Source organism: Pyrgilauda ruficollis, unplaced genomic scaffold, assembly GCF_017590135.1.
Source record: "Pyrgilauda ruficollis isolate IOZ18807 unplaced genomic scaffold, ASM1759013v1 scaffold49, whole genome shotgun sequence".
In the NCBI taxonomy this organism is placed as follows: domain Eukaryota; kingdom Metazoa; phylum Chordata; class Aves; order Passeriformes; family Passeridae; genus Pyrgilauda; species Pyrgilauda ruficollis.
Genome location: NW_024526488.1, coordinates 4,621,305 through 4,642,035, shown reverse-complemented (window position 1 = coordinate 4,642,035; position 20,731 = coordinate 4,621,305). Strand labels below are relative to the sequence as shown.

At 41.7% G+C, this 20,731-nt stretch overlaps 1 protein-coding gene across 1 annotated transcript in view; it reads right to left on the bottom strand.

Annotated features, from left to right (window-relative positions):
- HMCN1 (hemicentin 1) overlaps positions 1 to 20,731 on the bottom strand; it is a 165,391-nt gene that overhangs the window by 86,309 nt on the left and 58,351 nt on the right. Inside the window, exons 12-26 of the mRNA XM_041479619.1 lie at positions 16,854 to 16,995; positions 16,308 to 16,435; positions 15,536 to 15,649; positions 14,734 to 14,892; positions 13,885 to 14,079; positions 13,051 to 13,149; positions 11,680 to 11,807; positions 9,876 to 10,020; positions 8,515 to 8,627; positions 7,195 to 7,354; positions 6,271 to 6,445; positions 3,907 to 4,034; positions 2,332 to 2,604; positions 1,384 to 1,479; positions 809 to 1,003 (exon numbers count right to left, since the gene is read on the bottom strand). Of these exons, the coding sequence (XP_041335553.1) occupies positions 809 to 1,003; positions 1,384 to 1,479; positions 2,332 to 2,604; positions 3,907 to 4,034; positions 6,271 to 6,445; positions 7,195 to 7,354; positions 8,515 to 8,627; positions 9,876 to 10,020; positions 11,680 to 11,807; positions 13,051 to 13,149; positions 13,885 to 14,079; positions 14,734 to 14,892; positions 15,536 to 15,649; positions 16,308 to 16,435; positions 16,854 to 16,995 (2,250 nt within the window). The remainder of the gene's footprint in view (positions 1 to 808; positions 1,004 to 1,383; positions 1,480 to 2,331; positions 2,605 to 3,906; positions 4,035 to 6,270; positions 6,446 to 7,194; positions 7,355 to 8,514; positions 8,628 to 9,875; positions 10,021 to 11,679; positions 11,808 to 13,050; positions 13,150 to 13,884; positions 14,080 to 14,733; positions 14,893 to 15,535; positions 15,650 to 16,307; positions 16,436 to 16,853; positions 16,996 to 20,731) is intronic.

Here is a 20,731-nt window from a genome sequence, read left to right as displayed (position 1 = left end):
AACAGTCTTCTGCTCAATAACAGACTCCCAGGGAAATTCACCCAAGCACCATCAACATTTTAAGAGAATAATCTTAAAATTAATCTGAAATTTAATCTTGAAATCTAGTGTTATTTGTTTAGCATATAAAGGAAGCCTATTCCAGAGTCATCCTTCCTCTTCACCAGTCCAGTCATGCCCAAGAACCCCATCTATCAGGTGTCCCACTAGGAATTCAGAGAGATGATAATCCACAACTTAATGCCTTAACTTGTGGATTAGGAAGTTCCAACCCCACTGAGGAGCTCTGCAGGTATGAGATGCTGCTCTTCTCAAAACAAGGACATAATCTTTCTCAGGCATTAGAACTAACTGTCATGGGAAGTGAACAAGGCTGGAATAAAAGTAGTTTGTAGGGTTTCTATTTCCTAACTAGGATTTTGGAAGAGGAAGAATATCAGCAAATAGAACATCTCCTAGTCTGTGTTCACTCTGATAACTCTGCTCTCATTTGAAACGCAGATCTAGCCCTCAATCTGTAACTTCTACGGTACAAAGCTTCATTTGTTATTTGCATTAAAACTTTCAAGTAAAACTGGAGTTTCTATCAATAAGATCCTTGAGCAAAACAAGGATGGCTGGTGTATAAAACCACAGAGAACAGAAAAAGCAGAGAAAAGGAAAACTATAGAGAGTGTTAGAAAAATAGGAAGTACTCAGATTTTATAATTTAACAGCACAAGGGCAGATTTGGGCCATGCGATTTGCAAGAAGAAAACAGAAGATACTTTTCCAAGGCAGCTCCCCAAGGGCAGTGTGTATCATTTACCATGGACTTTCAGGCTGTATCTCCTCTGTGTGCTCCCAGCCTCGTTGGCTGCCACGCAGACATAGTCCCCACTGTGTGAGGGTGTGAGGGCAGCTATGACCAGCAGGGTCCCATCCTCCAGCACCGAGAGCCCCGGCTCAGCCCCGGTCAGCTCCCGCCCGTTCCGCAGCCATTTGATGGCAGGCTTGGGAATACCTGCAAGGAAAAAGGGAAACGGCCTCAAACGCTTCACTCAGCTCAGAACAAGATTGATTCAAATAACTCCTGCTGCTTGCTGGAAGTCTTGCTGGAAGGACAACACACAGGGAGGCCAGGAGCTTCCAAGAGGAAGCCCCAGCTGTTACAGGATGATTTTAACATTAAAAATCTTCATCCTAAACACTGTAAAATCCTTGTTGGCTAGCAATGACTTTCCACAGGACTTCCACACACAGCGGTGATTTAAATCACTGTTAGTTTGAATTTTTCCATACAAAGCATACATGGAAAACACTGTGTGGATTGGACGTTTTACAGCAGCACTGTAATGTGTAATGGCCAGCAGATAAAGATCCTTTTGTCACCAAGACACTCACCTTTTGCAGGGCATGGGAATGCAATGTGCTGGTTGGCCACTCTTTCTTGGAAAGGGCTGTTAAATGGAGGATCCGGGTCCTCAATAGTGGGAGGCTCTGAAAGAAAATTAGACCCAAAAAACTGCTTGATCTCTGCTCCAAATAAAAAAATACAGTTGGACAATACATAACACTAAGTCCCCCTCATTCACACAAGGCCACATTCCAATAACCCTCTTTACATTGACTGGAATGGGTACTGCAAAGTTGTTTCCATTTCAGTGGGAATATTTAGGAAGTAAGCAGTACAAAGAGGCTTTCAAACTTGACAGAAAATAGTTCTCTTTAAATCTTGCTAAATTTATTTTGAAAGCAATGGTTCTGCATAAACTGAAAAATATTATTTTAACTGTTTTTTTCCCCACACCACATATTTTAGTGCTACTGCCATCCTTTGTTCTCAAGTCTCATTTTAAACGCCTGTGCAGACTGAGACGATATGAAGCATATTAGTTATAATTAAATAAAGTTACTGAGAGTTCTTTGTTGTCTGTAGGAAGCGTTTCTCAGCATCTCTAATTCAAAGGGATCAGAATGTTGCCTTTAGACTTTTGCAAAGTAGAAACAATTCCTGCTTAGCTTAAGTCAGTCATGCTCCATTGACATCTGTCATCCCTTAGGTGAGGAGTTGTGCTACATATTTAAATTGGCACGTTGACCACTTACCCTTTTACCATTTCAACATAATTTTCTAATTTAAATAGAGAGTGTGCACACTTATTTTTTTTTTTTATTTCTGCAACCTCTCCAAACACTAGTTGCTCATTCTAACTCTCTTCAATTACCATCAGAACACAACATCTAAACCAGATGTGGCTTTTGCATCACGTAACAGCGGGTGAGAGAAATCCCTGCCCTGCAAGGCCCCAACCCCACACCACTGGCAGGAGCACGGCCCCAGATGAGTACCTTGCACTTGTACTGTGACCTCTGCCGTGTCACTGCCAGCACTGTTGGTGGCCACACAGGTGTAGATGCCAGCATCAGAGATCTGGACACTGCTGATGCCCAGAGCTCCATCCCGGCTCTGCAGGAACTTCTCCCCATCTGTGGGCACGGCACTTGTGCCTCGGAACCAAGAGACCGACGGGGCAGGGACGCCCTGGGCACTGCAGGGAAGCTCCACCCGCTGCCCAGCCTGCACTTTCAGCACTCGAGGCCCACGCTGGATCCTTGGAGGAACTGAGGAAGACAAGTTTAGTCCACAGAAATGTTAAAGAAACAATGGACAAGATCATTCTTCAGGCTGGGAGAGCTGGGGGTGTTCAGCCTGGTGAAGAGAAGGTTCCAGGGAGACCATAGAGCACCTTCCAGTGCCTAAGGAGGCTCCAGGAGAGCTGGAGGGGGACTAGGGACAAGGGATGGAGGGAAAGGACAAAGGGGAACTATTTTAAACTAAGAGAGGGGAGATTCAGACCAGGTATAAGAAAGAAATTTTTTATGGTGAGGGTGGTGAGGCATTGGCACAGTGTGCCCAGAGAAGCTGTGGCTGCCCCTGGATCCCTGGAAGGGTCCAAGGCCAGGCTGGACAGGGCTTGGGGCACCCTGAGATAGTGGGAGGTGTCCCTGCCCACGGCAGGAGTGGCACTGGATGGCCTTTTAAAAGTCTCTTTCAAATCAAACCATTATATGATCCTATGAAATTATTTTCTATTTTTATAATTTTAGAAAATGTTTCTTATTTACTGAAATCAAATGCCCTCAGGTGACTACAAGAGCAGCCCTGCATGTTCTCTGCACAAAATAGGATGGGAGACACCCTGGTGCTGAATTTATTTGAACAAGCCACACTGCACAACTCCTATGAGCACTGCCATATTCTGAGCACACTGGAAGAGCTGTGGGTACTGGCTCCTCATAACACAAAACTATTCAAAAGCTTTTATGATAGAGTTAATCACATTTTCCTTTTGGAATTTTAATTTCCTTTCCCTAATCCCTGATCTTTGTACATTTCCAAACACAAGTTCAGACAAGGGAGATAAAATATGACTGGAAGTGATTTTGCTGGTCCTACAGAATAATATAAATTCATCATAAGTCTTTTGCCACAGTATTTTTTTTTCCTAAGGATCACTGGAAATAAAAAGACTTTAAAAAAATGCCTGAAACAATAACAAGTGACATTTTTCCAGACTTGACATTGTGCGAGTGTTTCTTAAGAGACAGTGGTTGGGCCCCAGTGTGGGGAGAGCAGGGAAGAGAGAAAGAAGCAAATGAGATAAAGGAGAGGGAGTGGAACAGGTCCTGGCTGGAGCCACTGGGCATCTTTAAACATATCTATGTATTTGTAGGTGTTTATACAATATTTACTTTCCACAAAATCAATGACTCACACATGAAGATAATTGTGACAACAATTACAATCTGAAAGAGCAACAGTTGAGAGGATTTAATGTCAGTTAGGAAAAAACTTTGGAAACCTCTTAAAGATGCTCAGTTCCACGTGGAAACTTGCAGATGAACCCTGGAGTTCCAACTCACCATGTACACTGAGCTTCACTGACTGAGTCACGTTCCCAGCAATGTTTGTGGCGACACAGACGTACATTCCACTGTCTGAGACTTGGGTCTCGCTGATCTTCATTGACCCTGAGGGGAGGAAAGTGTGTCTGGAAAAAGAAGAAGCACATAAACTGTATAAATATGTATGGAAAGGTGAATGACCTCTCCTTACAAACTGCTAATGTTTGCTGTGAGCTAAAATAACACCACTCTGACCATATTACACAACTATGACTTATATTTACTTCTTTTTTTTCTAACTCTTTATGGAGACCTATATTCCAAATACACAGAAAATATCTAAAATTTACGATCCAAATTACAAAATTTGATTCTAGCTATTTACAGAACTTATTAAAATGCAATAGAGGCAGAGAAATTGAGCTCTTCACCTTCTTGTTAAAATTTTTTGCCCAGCTCAGGTCAGCAGGGTCAGAAAGTTGAAACTTTTATTACTGCTTCATCCTGGCAAAAAAGTGATGTTACATTGATTCAAGATGGAAGACAGGATTTTGATTCAAAACTGCCAGTTCTGGTGTTTATAGGAATTGCCATTATTCCCCAGTAAATGATTAACTACACAGCATTAAGCTCTCCCACAGTTCTGATCACAGATCTGTAACACCAGAAGCTACTTTGGCAAGCTAAGCAAAAATCTTCTGTAAGAGTCAAACGTAATAGAGACAGGGAAAATAAATGAGGAGGAAAGAAAAAATGACAGCTAAGGATTGATGAGAAGAAATTCAAGCCTGGCACTCAAGGCAACACCCAGAATTGGTCAATCATCAGTCTTCTTTTCTGTGGCACTAATTAGGACAACGTTATCATAAGTGACGAAATTGGGGACTGCAATGGATGGAGAGATGAATGAAAGGAAAGTGAAATGTATTTTCTCCAGTGTAAAATATGTCCGATACTACAATTCCTCCTCCGCTGCCTGTATCTTTCCAAACTTTTTGGCACTTTTTTAATAAGCCCAAAAGACAGATTTCTGAGGCAACTTCTCCACCTTGATTTTGTCCAGTAATTACATTTGCTTTCTGATAAAAGTTCCTTCATATCTGATTTCCCTCTCCCTTTGTTTACTGTTCACATTTCTAACAAGGTCTTTGGGTGGTCTCAAACAGTTCTGTTTGGACTAATCTCTAACTTTTGCTGACATCTGTAAACAATTTTATGGAATGGGCTGAGCTGGACTTCTGTTCCTCTGGACAACTTGGATCTTACCACAACAGCCATGAGCAAGTACCCTAATTTATCAGCGTCTCCTGAGGTAAAACGAGGACAAGTAAGAGACGAAGAATGCAGATTTGTCAGTGCATGCAACACGCTCACAGGTCACAGCAGAAAATCCCCCATGGATTACTGACAACAGGCCAAATCCCTGCACACGAGCCTCCTTCAGTAGACACGATGGCAAAAGATCTGCTGAGGCTGTCACAGGCTCCCTGGAACACCTCCAAGGTGCAGGTTTGGCCACAAGAGAAAGAGACTCTCCAGTACAACGCCTTAGCTCAGACACTGGCTGATTCCATCCACGGGATCACTGGGAGACACCAGCAAGCACAGTGTGCGTGTGGCCAGCCTTGCCATTCCCTGTTTTATGGACACAGCTGGTGCCTGGCCCTTCTGAGGGACCCTGAGGAGCAGAAAGCAGCCCCACAGCCAGTGACACTACCTGGCACTCCAATGCGGAGCATCCAGGGAATAGTCCCATCTCCCCTCTTGTTCTATGCAGCATTAAATAATAAGGGAGAACTCCAACACTGTCCAACACAGACCCCAGCTCTTCATTCTCTAAGGCTGTCAGCTCAACATTTTACAAGTATTTAACTCTGCTTTCACATGTTCAACAGTCTCTGGTGAGTTTTTGGATCCAAAACACAGCACACAACACATTGTCAGCACACACAAACATTTATCATCATCATCTGTATCCTACTGGCAGTGCAGGCTTCATGTAAATCACAGACAGTGGTCCCCCTTAGCATAAATGTGAAGTACATAAGAAAAGAAACACAGTTTTTAAACAATTATAATCATGCACAGATGATGTGGGTCTCTGGGCACCACCACAGTACAAATAACCAGGATCTTTCCTCCTGACCCCCTGAGATTGGATATAAGCACATGCTGGAACGGGAGCTGTGCAACCATGCACAGGCCCAGCAGGCTTGGGAAAGGGGAGTTTCAAGACCCAGTACAACAGGTCAGGCAAGACAAAGTAACACAGTAACACCTTCTGAGCAATCCTGTGGCAGTCAGAAACCACACACCCTTCCAAAATCCTGAAAATTTAGAGGAATTTCAGTTATTCATCAGTTTTTCATCAAACATTGTTACCTTGGAGAGAATGGAGATATGAGCTGCATTTCTTTGGCCCAGGTAATTATGGGAGGTGGCAAGCTCCTCACTTCACATGGAAGTGTGACATCTTCCCCTGCAATTACTGAGACCTCTATGGGTTTATCATGTGCATTTCCTTGCTGGTCTCCAGGCCTGGACACTCTAGGTTTCACTATAACATGGAACACGTTAAGAAGCTGCAATGAATATACATATTTGTACAAATGTAACACCATACAACATCTCTTTTTTTTATCAGGTATAAAACATTACAATCCTGTTTTAATGACCTGTCTGCAATAGAGATAAATCACTGCCATGCTGACATACAGTGTCTGTAGCTCAGACACAGGCTGATGCCCACATGGAACACCACAAATACCAGAAAGCCTGGACTATCCATTCAAAAAGATGGACACAACAAATGGCTGTAATTCCTGCATGTGCTGAGTTCTGTATTGCATACATAGTTCACAACCATTCCCTGAACTGCTACACAACAGTCCCAGTAACTCCAAGCCATAAAAGCCCTGCAAAGCACACCTACACCTGAACCAAATTTTAATAACATTGGATTGATGATGACAGGAAGGCTTGGGACTGGTGGGATTAAGGGATCTTCATTCTTCTCTCAGCAGGAAATTCTATTCCTGTACAGATGCTTCCTATCCACTTCCGTAAAGCTGAAATTATGCTCAGCCCAAGGTCTGTGAACTCGAGGTAACAGGGATAAGGAGGCTTTAAGGGAATTATAATGGCTGAGGGACAAGCCTTTTGGGATCAGCCATGTATAAGATTGCCTGGTTTGGGGATCCAAAAGCACTAACTAGAGAAGAGCTCCCATGCCATGTGTTCTGGGTGTGTCTATCTCCCAATGCACAGGATGGGCAACAGGGATACTGCAGCTGAGGTGACACCCACCATAGACAGTCAGCTGCACCTTCCTGGTGGCATAGCCAGCAGCATTGGTGGCAGTGCACGTGTACTCCCCGCTCTCTTCTCCCCCTGGGGACACCACATACAGGCTTCCATCCGATCCTGCCGAGAACCTCACGTTGCTGGGAAGGATTACCTCTCCTTTCTGTGGAAAGAAAAATAATAGAAGTCCACAGTGCCTGTTTTTTTTTCAAAATAAACCAAATTACAATTATTTAATTCAATAAAAGCTGCTTTTATTTTTTTCGAGGCTGAGCTGGACAAAATATTTTATATTAGCTACGAAACTTGGTCCTAAAATTCCATTTATGCAAACTAATTAACTTCAATTAACTTCACAGTCCTTGAGTATCACTTTCTAAGCAGTAACAAGAACAGAAGCACAGGGATTCCTATGCAGAAAACTTACTACATTTTACAGACCCAAAGTCTTAAAAGAAAATTTAAAAACTAATAGCAAGAATAATAAACAAGATTTCAACTGAGTTAATCTTGACATTGATTTCTGATGTCAAAATGAATCTTGTATACATTACACAAACTTGTTCTTGGTCAGCTGCCTCCTCCTTGTCTGTAGTCGAGTAAGTGATAAAATAAAGAAAAATAAATCCTCCCATGTTCTCCTCCCTACCAAACCAACAGGTTTTTTTTTAACAGTTAACCATGTTCTATTCGTTTGAAACAAAGCTGTTCCCAAGGTCCCAATCAGTTACATCTGCACAACTTCTGAGACCCAGAAGTGCTTTCACACCCTATCATGTGAGCTGTAATATACCCCAAATAACTGTTACTACCAGAAATTATCCTGTTCAAGGAAGAAAAAAAAACTAAAACTGGCTTTAAGACAAATTCCCTTAAAGGCTGAGGTCCTCCTTGGTGCACATCTTGTGAAGGCCATGATTGAAAAGTCATGGGTTAACACCCCAATGCCATTATTAAATACACTTTTCCTCAGAGAAAAAAGTCAGAGCTCCACAAGAAAAATGAACTCTCAGTCTGTGGCAGGCTGCCTAAACTCAAATTATCAACTCACAACAGGAACAGGAACAATTTCTAAAGTGTAAAACCCATAAAGATACAGCGATAACCTAAGCCCTGCCAAAGAATAGAACATTGAGCTGTGGCAGGACCACGGCCAAAAACTCTGCTCTAAGAAACAAAAGCAGCTTTGAACAAACAGATATTTCCAGGTCCCTCACAAGTGCGGTTTTGGGCCATGTTCTTTGAATACAGTTGTTTTTATGACAACTAAATTATGTGTTCCGCCCATTTTTCAGCATGAACAGCTCAAAGGTGAGGGGTTACCTTGGACCAGACAATGGATGGTTTGGGAACTCCACTTGCTTTGCAGGGCAGTGTCACTGGGATTCCTTCGATGGTGCTGAATATCTGCTGTCCGTGCTGAATGACAGGCACGACTACAAACACATGCAAACATTAAAGACACGCAGAACACATTTCAACATGGCACAACTATTACAATAAAAGCCTTATATTCAAATACTACTTCCTACAGGCAAGCAGGGCTTGGGACCACTCGGCCTCTTCTCCAACCCTAACACAGGCAAGGAACCACTTTCCAAATTTCAGGACAGAATAAATCCCTGTTCACTACAGAGCCTGCCAGCCATAGGCTCATCACTGCATTATGTACTGCAGTTTTAAACTAACTGCAGGTATTTCACTGACTGAAATGATTTCAGAAAGGCTTTGTCACATTATCCTCTGATAACATTTTAGGCTTTGCTTCTCAAAATCAGTAACAGGAAGACAACAAAAACCTGAATTCTCTCATCTCAGTTGAGCTGCCTTTGAATTAACAGAAAAAGTACAATGCCAAAGGGTACAACGCCAAAACCTAGGTATTTCTAAACACATACAAAGATATTCCTTTTTGTTCTCAAGCTCTGAAACATTAAAAAAACTAGTGTTGACATGGAAGATCTTATGAGTACTTGCTTGCACTAAAAATTTATAGTCATTCTTTATATAAAAGGAGGTTTCGGCATCTTCAGTGAAGCTCAAAATAAATCTCCCATGATTAATTTAACATGTGAAAAAATTTAACATGTGAGAAACCATGAAGTGATTGTCGCCTCACAGAGTTAACACAAATATGCTCAGCTGAAATACAGATGGGTTACCAAAATGCTAACACTTTGTCTTGCTGTCAGTGCAGTTTTTGGTATGTTTTAATTAAAGAGGAAAAATAAGGGGGAGGAGAATGGGGATGACACCAAAAACAACAAACAAATTATGACTTTTACCAAACTCATAATTCATTTTCTTTCATTCTAATTCTCCCATGAGCTGTGCTTCCTTACACCAGTTATGAAACATTCAGAAAGCACTCCTCATGGTTTTCCAGTAAACTCCTACTTGCACCTGTTTGTTAATTAAACCAGATGAAGATTGCACAGCGCAGCCTCTGAATGAGGATCCTTTGTGAACACAAAATAGTTTTATTTGTTTTTCAAGTAAGAACAGCCTTGATCACTCAGCTCCTCCCTGCACAGCGGATCCCATCTCCCCTGTGTTACTTTACAAAGCAACATCACAACAGAAGAGGAAATGTGGGAAGCCGTGGGTGCAGCGAAGCAGTGAAAGCTGCTGTGGCCAGCGCTGCCCTGCTCGCCCCGGGCTGGAAGGGCAGGCCCGCTGCTCACCGAAGACGTGGACAGTGGTGGTGCTGTTGCTGGTGCCTGCCACGCTGCTGGCCATGCAGGTGTAATCCCCCCCGTCCTGCAGCCGAACCCGCTCCAGGTGCAGGCTGCCGTCGCTGCGCACGCTCACGTAGGGATTGGGAACCAGCTGCCAAAGGAGAGATGGAACCTTTCACTGGGGAATACTCCATGATAACGTGCACCCTGGGATGCAGTGTGGCTCTGCTTGGCTATGTCACATGGTTAAAAATTATGTGTTCCTGCAGAATTTTACTAGAGTTTTTCCTACTTTCCGTTTTTATTACAAAACTAATTTTACTTAAGAGTTTCAGTAGCACCTCATATTTACTGTTGGAGTGAAAGAGAGTAAGAATTGCAAGAGACACTCTGCTCGGCCACGGCATATCCTGTGCTGCCACTCCCGCTTTTAATGAAGCAAACCCAAATTTAGCTCAATTACTTCACTGTATTTTATTGGTTATTCCAGTAATTGATAAGTGCAATGACTTCTTCCACAAGCAGACTATTTTCCTTCACAGTTATCAAAACCTTCTAACTTCCATATCCCTCAAATAGATTGGCTCTGAAGCAAACCATTGTGAAAGAGAATTGTAACTTTCACCAAGGAGTAACCCTTGAAGAGTTATATATCCTACAGCAACACCAAACACCCTGAGCTTGGCAGCATAGCCCTCCCTCATAAAGAGTTGTTAGAAAGCAAATCTGTTCCAGTCACACTCAGAAGCAGCTGAATTCTTCTCTAAATATAACTTACTCCAACACTTTCCTTGGAGCACAGCATTTCCCAGCAGTTTACAATGACAGGAAACCAGCACTACTAGAGAGAGGAATTAGCAACTCAACAAGGAGGATCCTGCCAGTATTTCTCACAGAGCTTTACAGCTTGTGCTCCTTGCACAGCCTAAGGAAAAGCCAATGATTCCCAAAGACACCAAAACTGAGCAGGAAACCTGAACAGCAGTCAGGTAGTATCAGGTTCTGCTTTGTGACAATACATTAGGCATTTTACTACAATATTTTGATTCCAGTTGTGCAGAAAGGGTTTTAGGGAGAAATTAGGAACAAAGATAAAAAGGAGTTTCATAGGGTAAAGTCAGAAATTTTAGTATTTTAGTATTAAAGAACAGAAGTTTCATTCACACAACCAACCCAGGTGTGGTGTCTACAGCACGTTTCTAGAATCTCTAAGTGGTTTGGGTGGGAAGGGACTATAAAGATCACCTAGCTGTGTCTACAGGATATATAAACTGGCAATGGTATGTTCCCAAAGGGGAAAGAAAACACACTCATTCATGCTCTGAGTAGGGCACCACCAGGAAAAGAGGATATGGAACAGGGATACTGGTATTTACCTCAGCCCATCAGCAGCAGGAAAAGGCAAGATGTTAAAACACCCTAAATCTACAGAAATTTTCTGGTACCTTTATTTTAAAAAACCTATTTTTGTCATTCTTAGTAGGTATATTCCACTAGCATTCCCATATTCAGAGTCCAAGGCTGAAGTTCATGAGCTAAAAAAAAATGCATAAAACTCCTTTGAAAGTAAGCAAAATAGAAGATAAAAGGATAACTCACAAATACTTTGGTTCCAAGTTCTTTTCTAGACCATCACATCCCCCTCTGCCATCTCATATTCCCTCATCTGTACATCAGGGTCAGAAATTTCCTGGCACAGGCAGTGATCACATTAACTTTTGTAAATTAAACCAGGCTGTTATCATGCCTTGAGATGTCAGTTGTAGCTTTCCTCTGCCAATAAATATCACAGGAAACAAAGTAGTCTTACCACCACATTGTTTTTAATCCACCTCCTCTCTGGAATGGGGTTCCCAGCAAGCAAAACACAAGGCAAAGTGAGCTGCTGGCCCTCAATGACATTGGCTGTGGCTGGGCTTGCTCCAATCAGAGGAGTGACTTGAACAAAAAGGAAGAACGAGAAGAAATTACTAGGAATTCTTATATATTCATGCAAAATATTAAATTAAATTAGTATTAAATTGAAGACATGAAAAAAAGAGAAACAAATGTAGGGGTGGGGGTAGCACAGGAGAGATGGGAAGCTGGGGACATACACCAACAGCGATCCTTAGTCTAAGGAATGGGAGCAAATGGAAGATGATGTTCAGCTGAAACTGGATCCAACCAAGGGTTTCCCTGGGAACTCGCGTTCCCCTGGCACCAAGTTGATTTATCATTTTTCCTTACTTGGGCAAAATGCCAAAGAGCAGAAGTAGTGGGTTTGGAGGGAACAAAAAGTTGTAATTTCCACTGGGCATAAAATTGTGACAGATGAGAAGAGAAGCGACAGCCCAGCAGAAAATCTGCATATTCTCTGAAAATCCAACAGCAAACACGACTGGACACATGGCTGAGAAATTAAATTAAGTACTGGGCATTAAATAATACTTTTAAACGGGTAAAAACATGTCTACCAAACCCTACCAGTACTGGCTCTTGCAGTAATTTGAAGCTAACAAATGGTTTCTCTGATGGCAGAGAGACTCTGTTCTTATCCTCATGCAAACATACACATTCCATTGCATTATTTTTTCTTTTTATTGCCAGATGTTAAACTGAGATAACAACCAAGCCTCTAACAGCATGGATATTTTCAAGAGAGTAGAGTTAAATAGGATCTGGATGGGCTGTAAGGTCCCTTCCAATCCAAACCACATTGTGGGATTCTGTGGTCAAGGCCAGACATTGTCTTCTCAGATCACCAAGATTCCTTCCTACCTATCTCAACACTGACACAACCACGTTCATTGCTGCCTTTTTTGTTGTTGCTGTTATTTTTTAAGATTAGGTTAATGGCAGGAACCCCATCATTAGCATCCATCATTACATTGATTTTTCATTCCTCAGTAAATTTACTTAGGAATAAGAAAAAATACACAGGATAAATCACTTCTTTAAGGTCCTAGCTAAAAGTGCAGGTGGAATTAATTCCATTTAGTGTAACCAGTCAAAAAAATGTTCTAACAAGAAAATCCACTGAAATGAATTACAGTATTCCATGTCAATGTTTTCTAATTCAGTTTGTATGGATGACACATAAATACAGCATACAGATGGGTCAGCATGTATGGACATAACACCCAAGCATCCTGTCTGCTGCCCAAACACCAAGAGTCCCACTGCCATGCACTGCTCTTACCCAGTCCTGTCACTGTGACCGTGGCTGGCCGGGACTGAATCCTTCCAAACTGGTTCTCAGCTTCACACACATAAGTCCCTTCATCACTGACCCACAGATCTACAGGGGGAGAAAAGAGTTGACTCCAACATCTGAAATAATACTGCTCCTCCCTCTCCACATGGACACCATGTCCCTGTCTCTCCCACCTTCAAACACTCAGTTTGAAACAGAGCACTCCTTTCCATCAGTCACCAAGTACAGAAGCAATGAAAATATAGAGAGGAATTAAAAGCTAATTAAGAAAACAAAATCATATTGCTTAGCATAAGAGTGACTGAAGTGCTGTAAAATAATCAAAATCACAAAGCCACTTGCAAAGTTTTTGATTATTAGCCAAATTAGGACAGATCTAAAACACTGAGTTTGGAACCAATTCTCCACCAAAATAAAAAACCAAAAAACACACACATAAAAAAAACCAAAACAAACCAACCAACCAAAAAACCCCACAAAACAAAACAAAAAAAAACCAACTGCACCAAAACAAAACAAAAGAAAACCCACCAAAAATGAAAATTCGTGACTCCTCAGGATCAGAGACCACAGCCAACATGTATTTCAGCAAAGGTTAATAATAATTTACATGAAGAGTGAAGTCAATGACCAAACACAACTCACAGCAAAATGAACTGCATGTCAACAGCAATGATATCACTATCACGAACACAATCTGTGATAAAAATCCAGTCTTTTTACATAGCTGACTTAATGGAGTCATACAGTAACTGAAATGCCTTGCAAATGTCTTAGTTCCTCTTGGAATTCTGTTCTTTTAACGCTGAGTCTACCTACTCTGGATGGCCAGTGCGCCTGTCCTGAGCTGGCTGCTGGAGCTGAGCGCGAAGGGTCGGGAGAAGAGGGGAGCCCCATCCAGCCTCCTCCACGTGACCCTGGGCTCAGGGTAGCCCTGCACGTAGCATGGCAGCGTCACGTTGGAGCCCAGATCCGCGGATTCGTCACCCGGCTCCTGTGTGAAAACGGGCGGAGCTGGGGAGAAAGCACGCACAGAAAGTGAGCACTTTAACACAGCAATCCCACTCTCTAACACCACTGATGACCTCAATTTATGTCCCACTGTGCACAGGTTTTCTTCCAACATCGCCAACTCTAGAAACACTTCAAGTATCAGCATCGCTAAATTCCTTGTCTTCTGCAAGCAGTGCCATGCATTCAGAAAGCAGATGTGCCTGACAGGAACATTTAACAGGATGCAATGTGTCAGGCCACAGGCAGATGGAAAGAATTAGGAAAGGAGGAGAAGAAGGGCTAAATTACAATAACCTCACATAGTAACTCAAGTTTCTGTAATTAATTCTCTATTTGAAAATTCTGTTAGGTTGAGGTTTTAACAGCTTCCTCCTCCTGTGCCTCTCTTCCTCCCCATAACTTTTATACTTTGCAAAAGAAGTAAGACTGGGCTGAAAACAGATGGGCTTTAAGGTCCCTTCCAACCCAAACCATTCAGTCATTCCAAGCTGGATCCAAATGGGACAAGGAAACTGCTTAACCAACACCACCAAAAGGTGTTCCCAGCACACACCGAGATCTGTTAGAAAGGCTCGGGGAGCCAAGGCACCACTCCCTGACTAGTACACAAACTCTGCAATCTGAGTGTGCCCCATGCAGGTTTTAACTACTTACAGCCAACATCCAGAGTTATCTTGCCAACAGCTCTCCCTGCCTCGTTGGTGGCCACGCACGTGTAGTCACCAGCATCCAGGTCTTGTGTTTCCTGGATCTTCAGAAGACCCCGGTGAACATCAATAACGAGAAATGCTGATGCCCTCAACTCTAAGTCACCTAAGTCCAGATAGAGAAAAGGCAATATAACTGTTTATATCAAATATATACCTTTATTTATCAAAATTATCCCCACAAAACAGTGTCCAAGTTTGAGTTAGCTCACAACACAGCTGTATGAACTCAGCAGATGAGAACTCTGACTCCCACTCAACCAAGAGGAAAAGTTCATTACTACATTAAATACATCTTTTTTTACTTATTGGTTCCACAAGGCAAAGACAAACCCAAGTATCTCTGGGCAGAGATCAGCATTAGGACAGTGTGTCAGGCTGTATTCCTCCTTTCCTAATTAGAGGCTACATGAAAACAAAACAATAAAGGCTATAGAAAACTGTTTTGAGATTTTTGCAGCATGAAGCTAAACATGCTCTGAAAGAACGAACCTTGTATAAGCAGGCAGGAGGCTCAGCTTTGTTTTACTATTACTAATACTACAGTGTGTTAATTCACCATATTTAAATAGAAGCAGGAATTTATGCCCTAGAGGTCAATGCCATTTCTTCTAGATTTAGAGAATTTCACAGGCCGGTCACTGGTTAAATACAACATAATGCTCTTGAGAGAAATTAAGTCACTTCCAGATCATTGTTCTAAATATTGCTACTAAATAAATTACTCAATCACCAAGCAATGAGCACACCTTTAAACCATTTCACTTGAGGGGGTGGGATTCCAGTTGTTTTACATTCCATAACAGTCGTGTCTCCAAGACCAACCAGAATTTCACTCTGAACTACGGTCAATGTTGGGCCCTCTAAAAAGGAACGAGACAGAAAAAAAGGAGCTCTTCACCCAAAGTATAGATAATTTTTAAGATATAAACCATGAAAGACTATAATTTTCCTCTTGTTATATGGAAGAATATTTACATTAAAAATCAAACAGACCTAAAAGTGGAAGATAAATACTGGGAAACAAGGAAAAGTAAAGTCTGGTCCAGAGCACCTGAATCATATGCAGAACATACAGAAAATATAAGGACAAAATCAGAAAAGTTTCACCATGCAGAAAGTACAAGCATGAAATCATACTCCTCCTCCAGCCAGATGTTGGTCATAAAACAGTTTAATGCTCTGCTATCAATATTTTAACACAGTATTTTGATACAAAAACACAATTTCTTTTCTAAAGGATTCACTCAGGTTTCCCAGTCTATCCCATAGTAAGACCCTGTTTAAGGGGTTTTTTTAACCTAAAAAGATTTCTTTCTAGAGAGAGCATCAAGCTCTAAATACTACCTAACAATACTACTCAGGTTTGAACAGAAAACAAAAGGGACATTTGTGAGCTGTTCAACATATCTTAGGTTTTTGAAATTTCTACCAGTATGTTCTGCAGGGTCAACAGCTCCTCCTCCCCGATGAGGAATTAGTTTATTTTTAAAATTTTAATACATAGTTTTTCTCACTTACCAATGTATGTGAGGATGGATGTCTGTTTCTCCGTCCCAGCTGAGTTACTTGCCAAACAACCATAAATTCCTGCATCTCTGGGAATTGCCTTTCTTATGATTAAGGTGCCTTCTGGGGTCATTCTGTACCTGGGAACACACAAGGGACCAAGCAAAATTGTTAGAAAGAACAATGGTTACATCCACATTCCAAGCACAGCAGCAAGAGCAGACGGTTTATAAATAGGTGTTTCTGTGTTTTTTTTTTTTTTTTTTTTTTGTCATGATAAACACTCTTAGCACTATTATATCTATCACTACATTTTGTGAAAAGTACATAAATTAATCTTGTAAAAAAAAAAGAGAGTTCACTTTCTGGAGAAGGGAACTGAAGTGTTTCTCTGTTAGAGATGAGGTAATTGCAATTAAAGAGTTATCAAAGTAAAGACTGAGGTACTATTTCCAAAACTCACAGACTCCTGTTGAAGTAGTAGAATATTTTGGCACTATTCAAACCTTCTTTCTGACATATGATATTAAAATAAACGGAGACAACTTCAAGTCCCACCTGCTGGAGCCAAGGATAAACATATCATTGAGTGTCCACACAACCGTTGGCTTTGGGTAACCCGTGGCAGAACACCTGATGGACACTTCAGAACCTTCTGTAAAAGTCTGGTTCTTGGGTGATATTACAAGCTTTGGAGGTTCTACCAAAAGAAATTAAAAACAGCAGTTAAAAACATCTTGTTAGAAAACACAGGTTATGATAATATCTTCATTCCCATTTTCAAACAGCTCCATGGTGAGAAAGTAATCAAATGAAAGTCAGAGCTCACTTGTTTCCACTGGCACAGTTAAAGTCTCAGACTAAGCCACCTTTATAAGAGGCATTAGGTCAGAATTCAGGCATTGGCCTTCCTGAGATGGGGTTAAAAAAAACAGAGTAAATTTTGACAAACACCAGACAATGAGCAATGTGAAAGGTGTTCTGATCCCATGGCAGGGGTCACAACAAAATGAGCTTTAAGGTCCCTTCCAACACACACCATTCTTTGCTTCTATGAAATTTAATCAGACTACTGGACACTAAAACCCACAAACCTTCAGGTGGGTCAATTGTCGGAACATAACCTGAGAGACAAGAATGAAAGTCACAATAAATGTGCGGACATAAAAGCAGAGGAGAAGTGAATATGCAATGTAAACAATTGTAAACGATGTTATGGATTTCAGGGGTGTTTTCACTAGAAAAGCAATTAGTGAACTCAACAGAATTAATTCATTTTTAACCCAGAGAGGTTGAGGACTCCCCACCCCTGGAAGTGTCAAGGGCCAGCTTGGACAGGGCTTTTAGAGCAACCTGGGATAGTGGAAAGTGTCCCTGCCCATGGAGAGGGTGGCACTGAATGGGCTTTAAGGTGTCTCCAACACAAACCATTCTGTAATTCCATAATCCTTAGACACATTTCTCAGTAAAAAATGAGCACCAAAGCAGCTCACTTAGGCAACCGAGACTTTCTATGGTATGTATGAATTAGTCTTACAGTGGCAAGAAGACCCACACCCATGGATAAAGTTAGTTGAGACATGAAACTGGCTGCTACAAAATAAGTAGTACCAAGCTTCATCTTTGGAGCTTCGTCTTTTGCTCAACACTCTGTATTTTTCAGAAAAAAGAGCAGAAAAAATTCTGAGTTATGCCAAGAAGGTAATTCTCCTTTTATCCATCTGGACAGTCTCTTCCCTGGAATTCTTCCAGATATTAGCACATTGATTCTGCAAGTCCCACTGTGTTCATCCAGACCTGGTTTCTGCTCCTGCCTGGGATGTACTTGAGTAACAGTGTTGCTTTGTTGAGCAAAGTCAGACGTGCTGTCTCCTGGGCTATTTTTTTATTTTCAGCTGTATTCAAGTTCTGGGCACTGGGAAATGCCCCCAGCAGTCCCCCAGGTGAATGCCCCTCAGGCAGCACAAGGACCCACTTTCCCCCACTGCACATCTAAGTCAGCTGTTCAGAGAGCAGGACAGCAGGACTCCTGTCACCCCTTAGCTTGGCCAAACAGCACTTGCACACCTCTAACTACAGCAATGACAATTCTTCAATGCCCAAAGGCAAAGAGACACGATTTCTCTTGTGGGCAGGTGGAACACACAATAAATCTGCTTAGTTCCTGTAGGTGTGGCTGGACACTGCATTGTTTAACAGTGCTCCCTGCAAGCAGGTGCTCAAAGTGCCTTTCAGTGATGATGACACCAGAGAGGCACTTGAATGTTTTTAAATAATAAGGTGAAGGAAACCCACCATGGTCTGGACAGAACAGTAACTACCACATGTATGATTTTATTTCATCTATACATTCAGATAAAAAGATGCACCTGAATGCTGATTTCCCTGCTGGTTAACCCAATGCTGGAATTCATCAAACGCCCAGATTACTAACTCAAAACATCTCTACTAATACCAACCTAAACACAAACCAAAGTCTCTCCCCATTACACAGCTGTGCTGTAGAGGGAAAAGAAAGTGGCAATAATCAAGATAATCCCTTTCTTGTCTGCTCTTACAGCAGAACACATGAAAAACCAAGATTACCATAAAATCACATTTAGCATCACCCAAATTTCTGGGGATTAACGGTGTTGTTGAAATTGTTCAAGGGGAAGGAAACAAAAAAGCCACCACAAATCAAACTCTTCACCATGCACACTGTTTCGATTTTAAGAAAGCACCCAAATTCCTACATTTCCCCCCAAAAATCAATATTACTGAGATATATTTATGAAAAACACCACAAACAAAACATCAGGCTTCCACCACATGCTATATTAAGCCTAAAAAATATGAAAATTGTAAATTCATATTTAACCTACCAGGCTGTAACAAAATCAGAAAGAAAAGGTTTAAATGTTCATGGAATTTCAGTCATCAGTGAGAAACATATTGAAAAACACATAGGATCAACAATGTTCCACAGTCCTGGCCAATGTCAAGCCTCACACAGCTGTAACATAGTCCTCTAGGCACCTGAAAAAGTAAGGAACCCCCTCATAAATTCATTTATGTTTCCATGCAAGACCAATCTGATGGGAGGACTTGAGCACCTTACACTACATAGCCACTTTTTGCACAGCTCCAAATTTGAGCACCTCACACTACATAGCCACTCTTGCACAACTCCAAATTTGAGCACATACTTTTTAGTCCTAGCACTCAATGGGCATCAAGACTCCTTGGGATTTACCAAACTGCATTCCAGGACCTTCCAGAGTGCTCTGAGCAGCACCCCCAACCTACAGAGAGGCCCGAGTTTCACACAGGGCTGTGCCCTACCTCTGTCCTGGTCATGGGGAGCAGTGAGAGGATGGGGACAGTGTGTTCTCCTGAGCACAGAGCACACAACTGGGGCACAAAGTCAGCCCCACAAGGACTCCAGGCTGTATTTGCACAGATGCTGGCACAGGAGTCACATCAATGTCCCCTTTCGGAAACAGCAGCATCAAACCCAACACTTTCAAAACAAGCGTTTACTACAACCCCCTTCAGCAGGAAAAGCAGATGCTAGGTTATTTTTAGAGCCACCAACATTTGTTCTCTGCCTTAACTCAACCCCAGAGAGAAAATGGGGATGAAAGCAATGTTTATTCTCTTATAACCCGAAATTCAGAGATCTACATGGAGCTGGTTCAACAACAATAAAGGGTTTCAGGATGAATTTAATTTGGCGTTCTGAATTACTTACAACTACACAAAACACGGGCCCATCTCCATTAATTAACAAGACTTCAAATTTCCTTCTTTGGCACGTTAATAATGACAAGCCCATAAAGCTGTAGCTCTTACATCTGGCCACCCTTTACTCTTTACTGCCAAAGAAAAACTGTTTTTTGAAAACTACTCCAGGCCCTAACAAGCACTGCAAGCTGTACATGACAATCACACACTGAGTATTCCCAGAAATCTGATGGAAATCATTTTTTCCAGGCAAATTAAAATGATCACAAGTAACAGTATTTGCAAACCCTTCACACACCATTCAGCTCCTGCATGCAGCCATTGGGAAAGCTGGCAGTAAATTACTTTTTCCAAACAAAAGAGGCAGGCACTACTGCAGAAAGCTGAATTCAGCTGCAGCTTAGTGTTTCTTATGTATTTATTTTGTTCTAAGCATCCTTTACAAAAAATAAAGAAAACTCAACTCTGACTCTCAGCTAAGGCTGTCCGAGCTGCCCAAGAGGGCTCTCTCAAACATGTCTGAAAGCTGTCAGCACTACCAGGACCAGCCAAAATGTAATTCCCAACCATTTGATATGATCATTCCACATATATAAGGGATTTGAAACTGAATATTCTGTTGTGGCAGCAGTAAAACTCTGTTAGATTTACTAGAAAAAAAAACCACCAGAAGCAATTTAGTCGGTGTATTAAAGCTCCCAGCTGAGCTA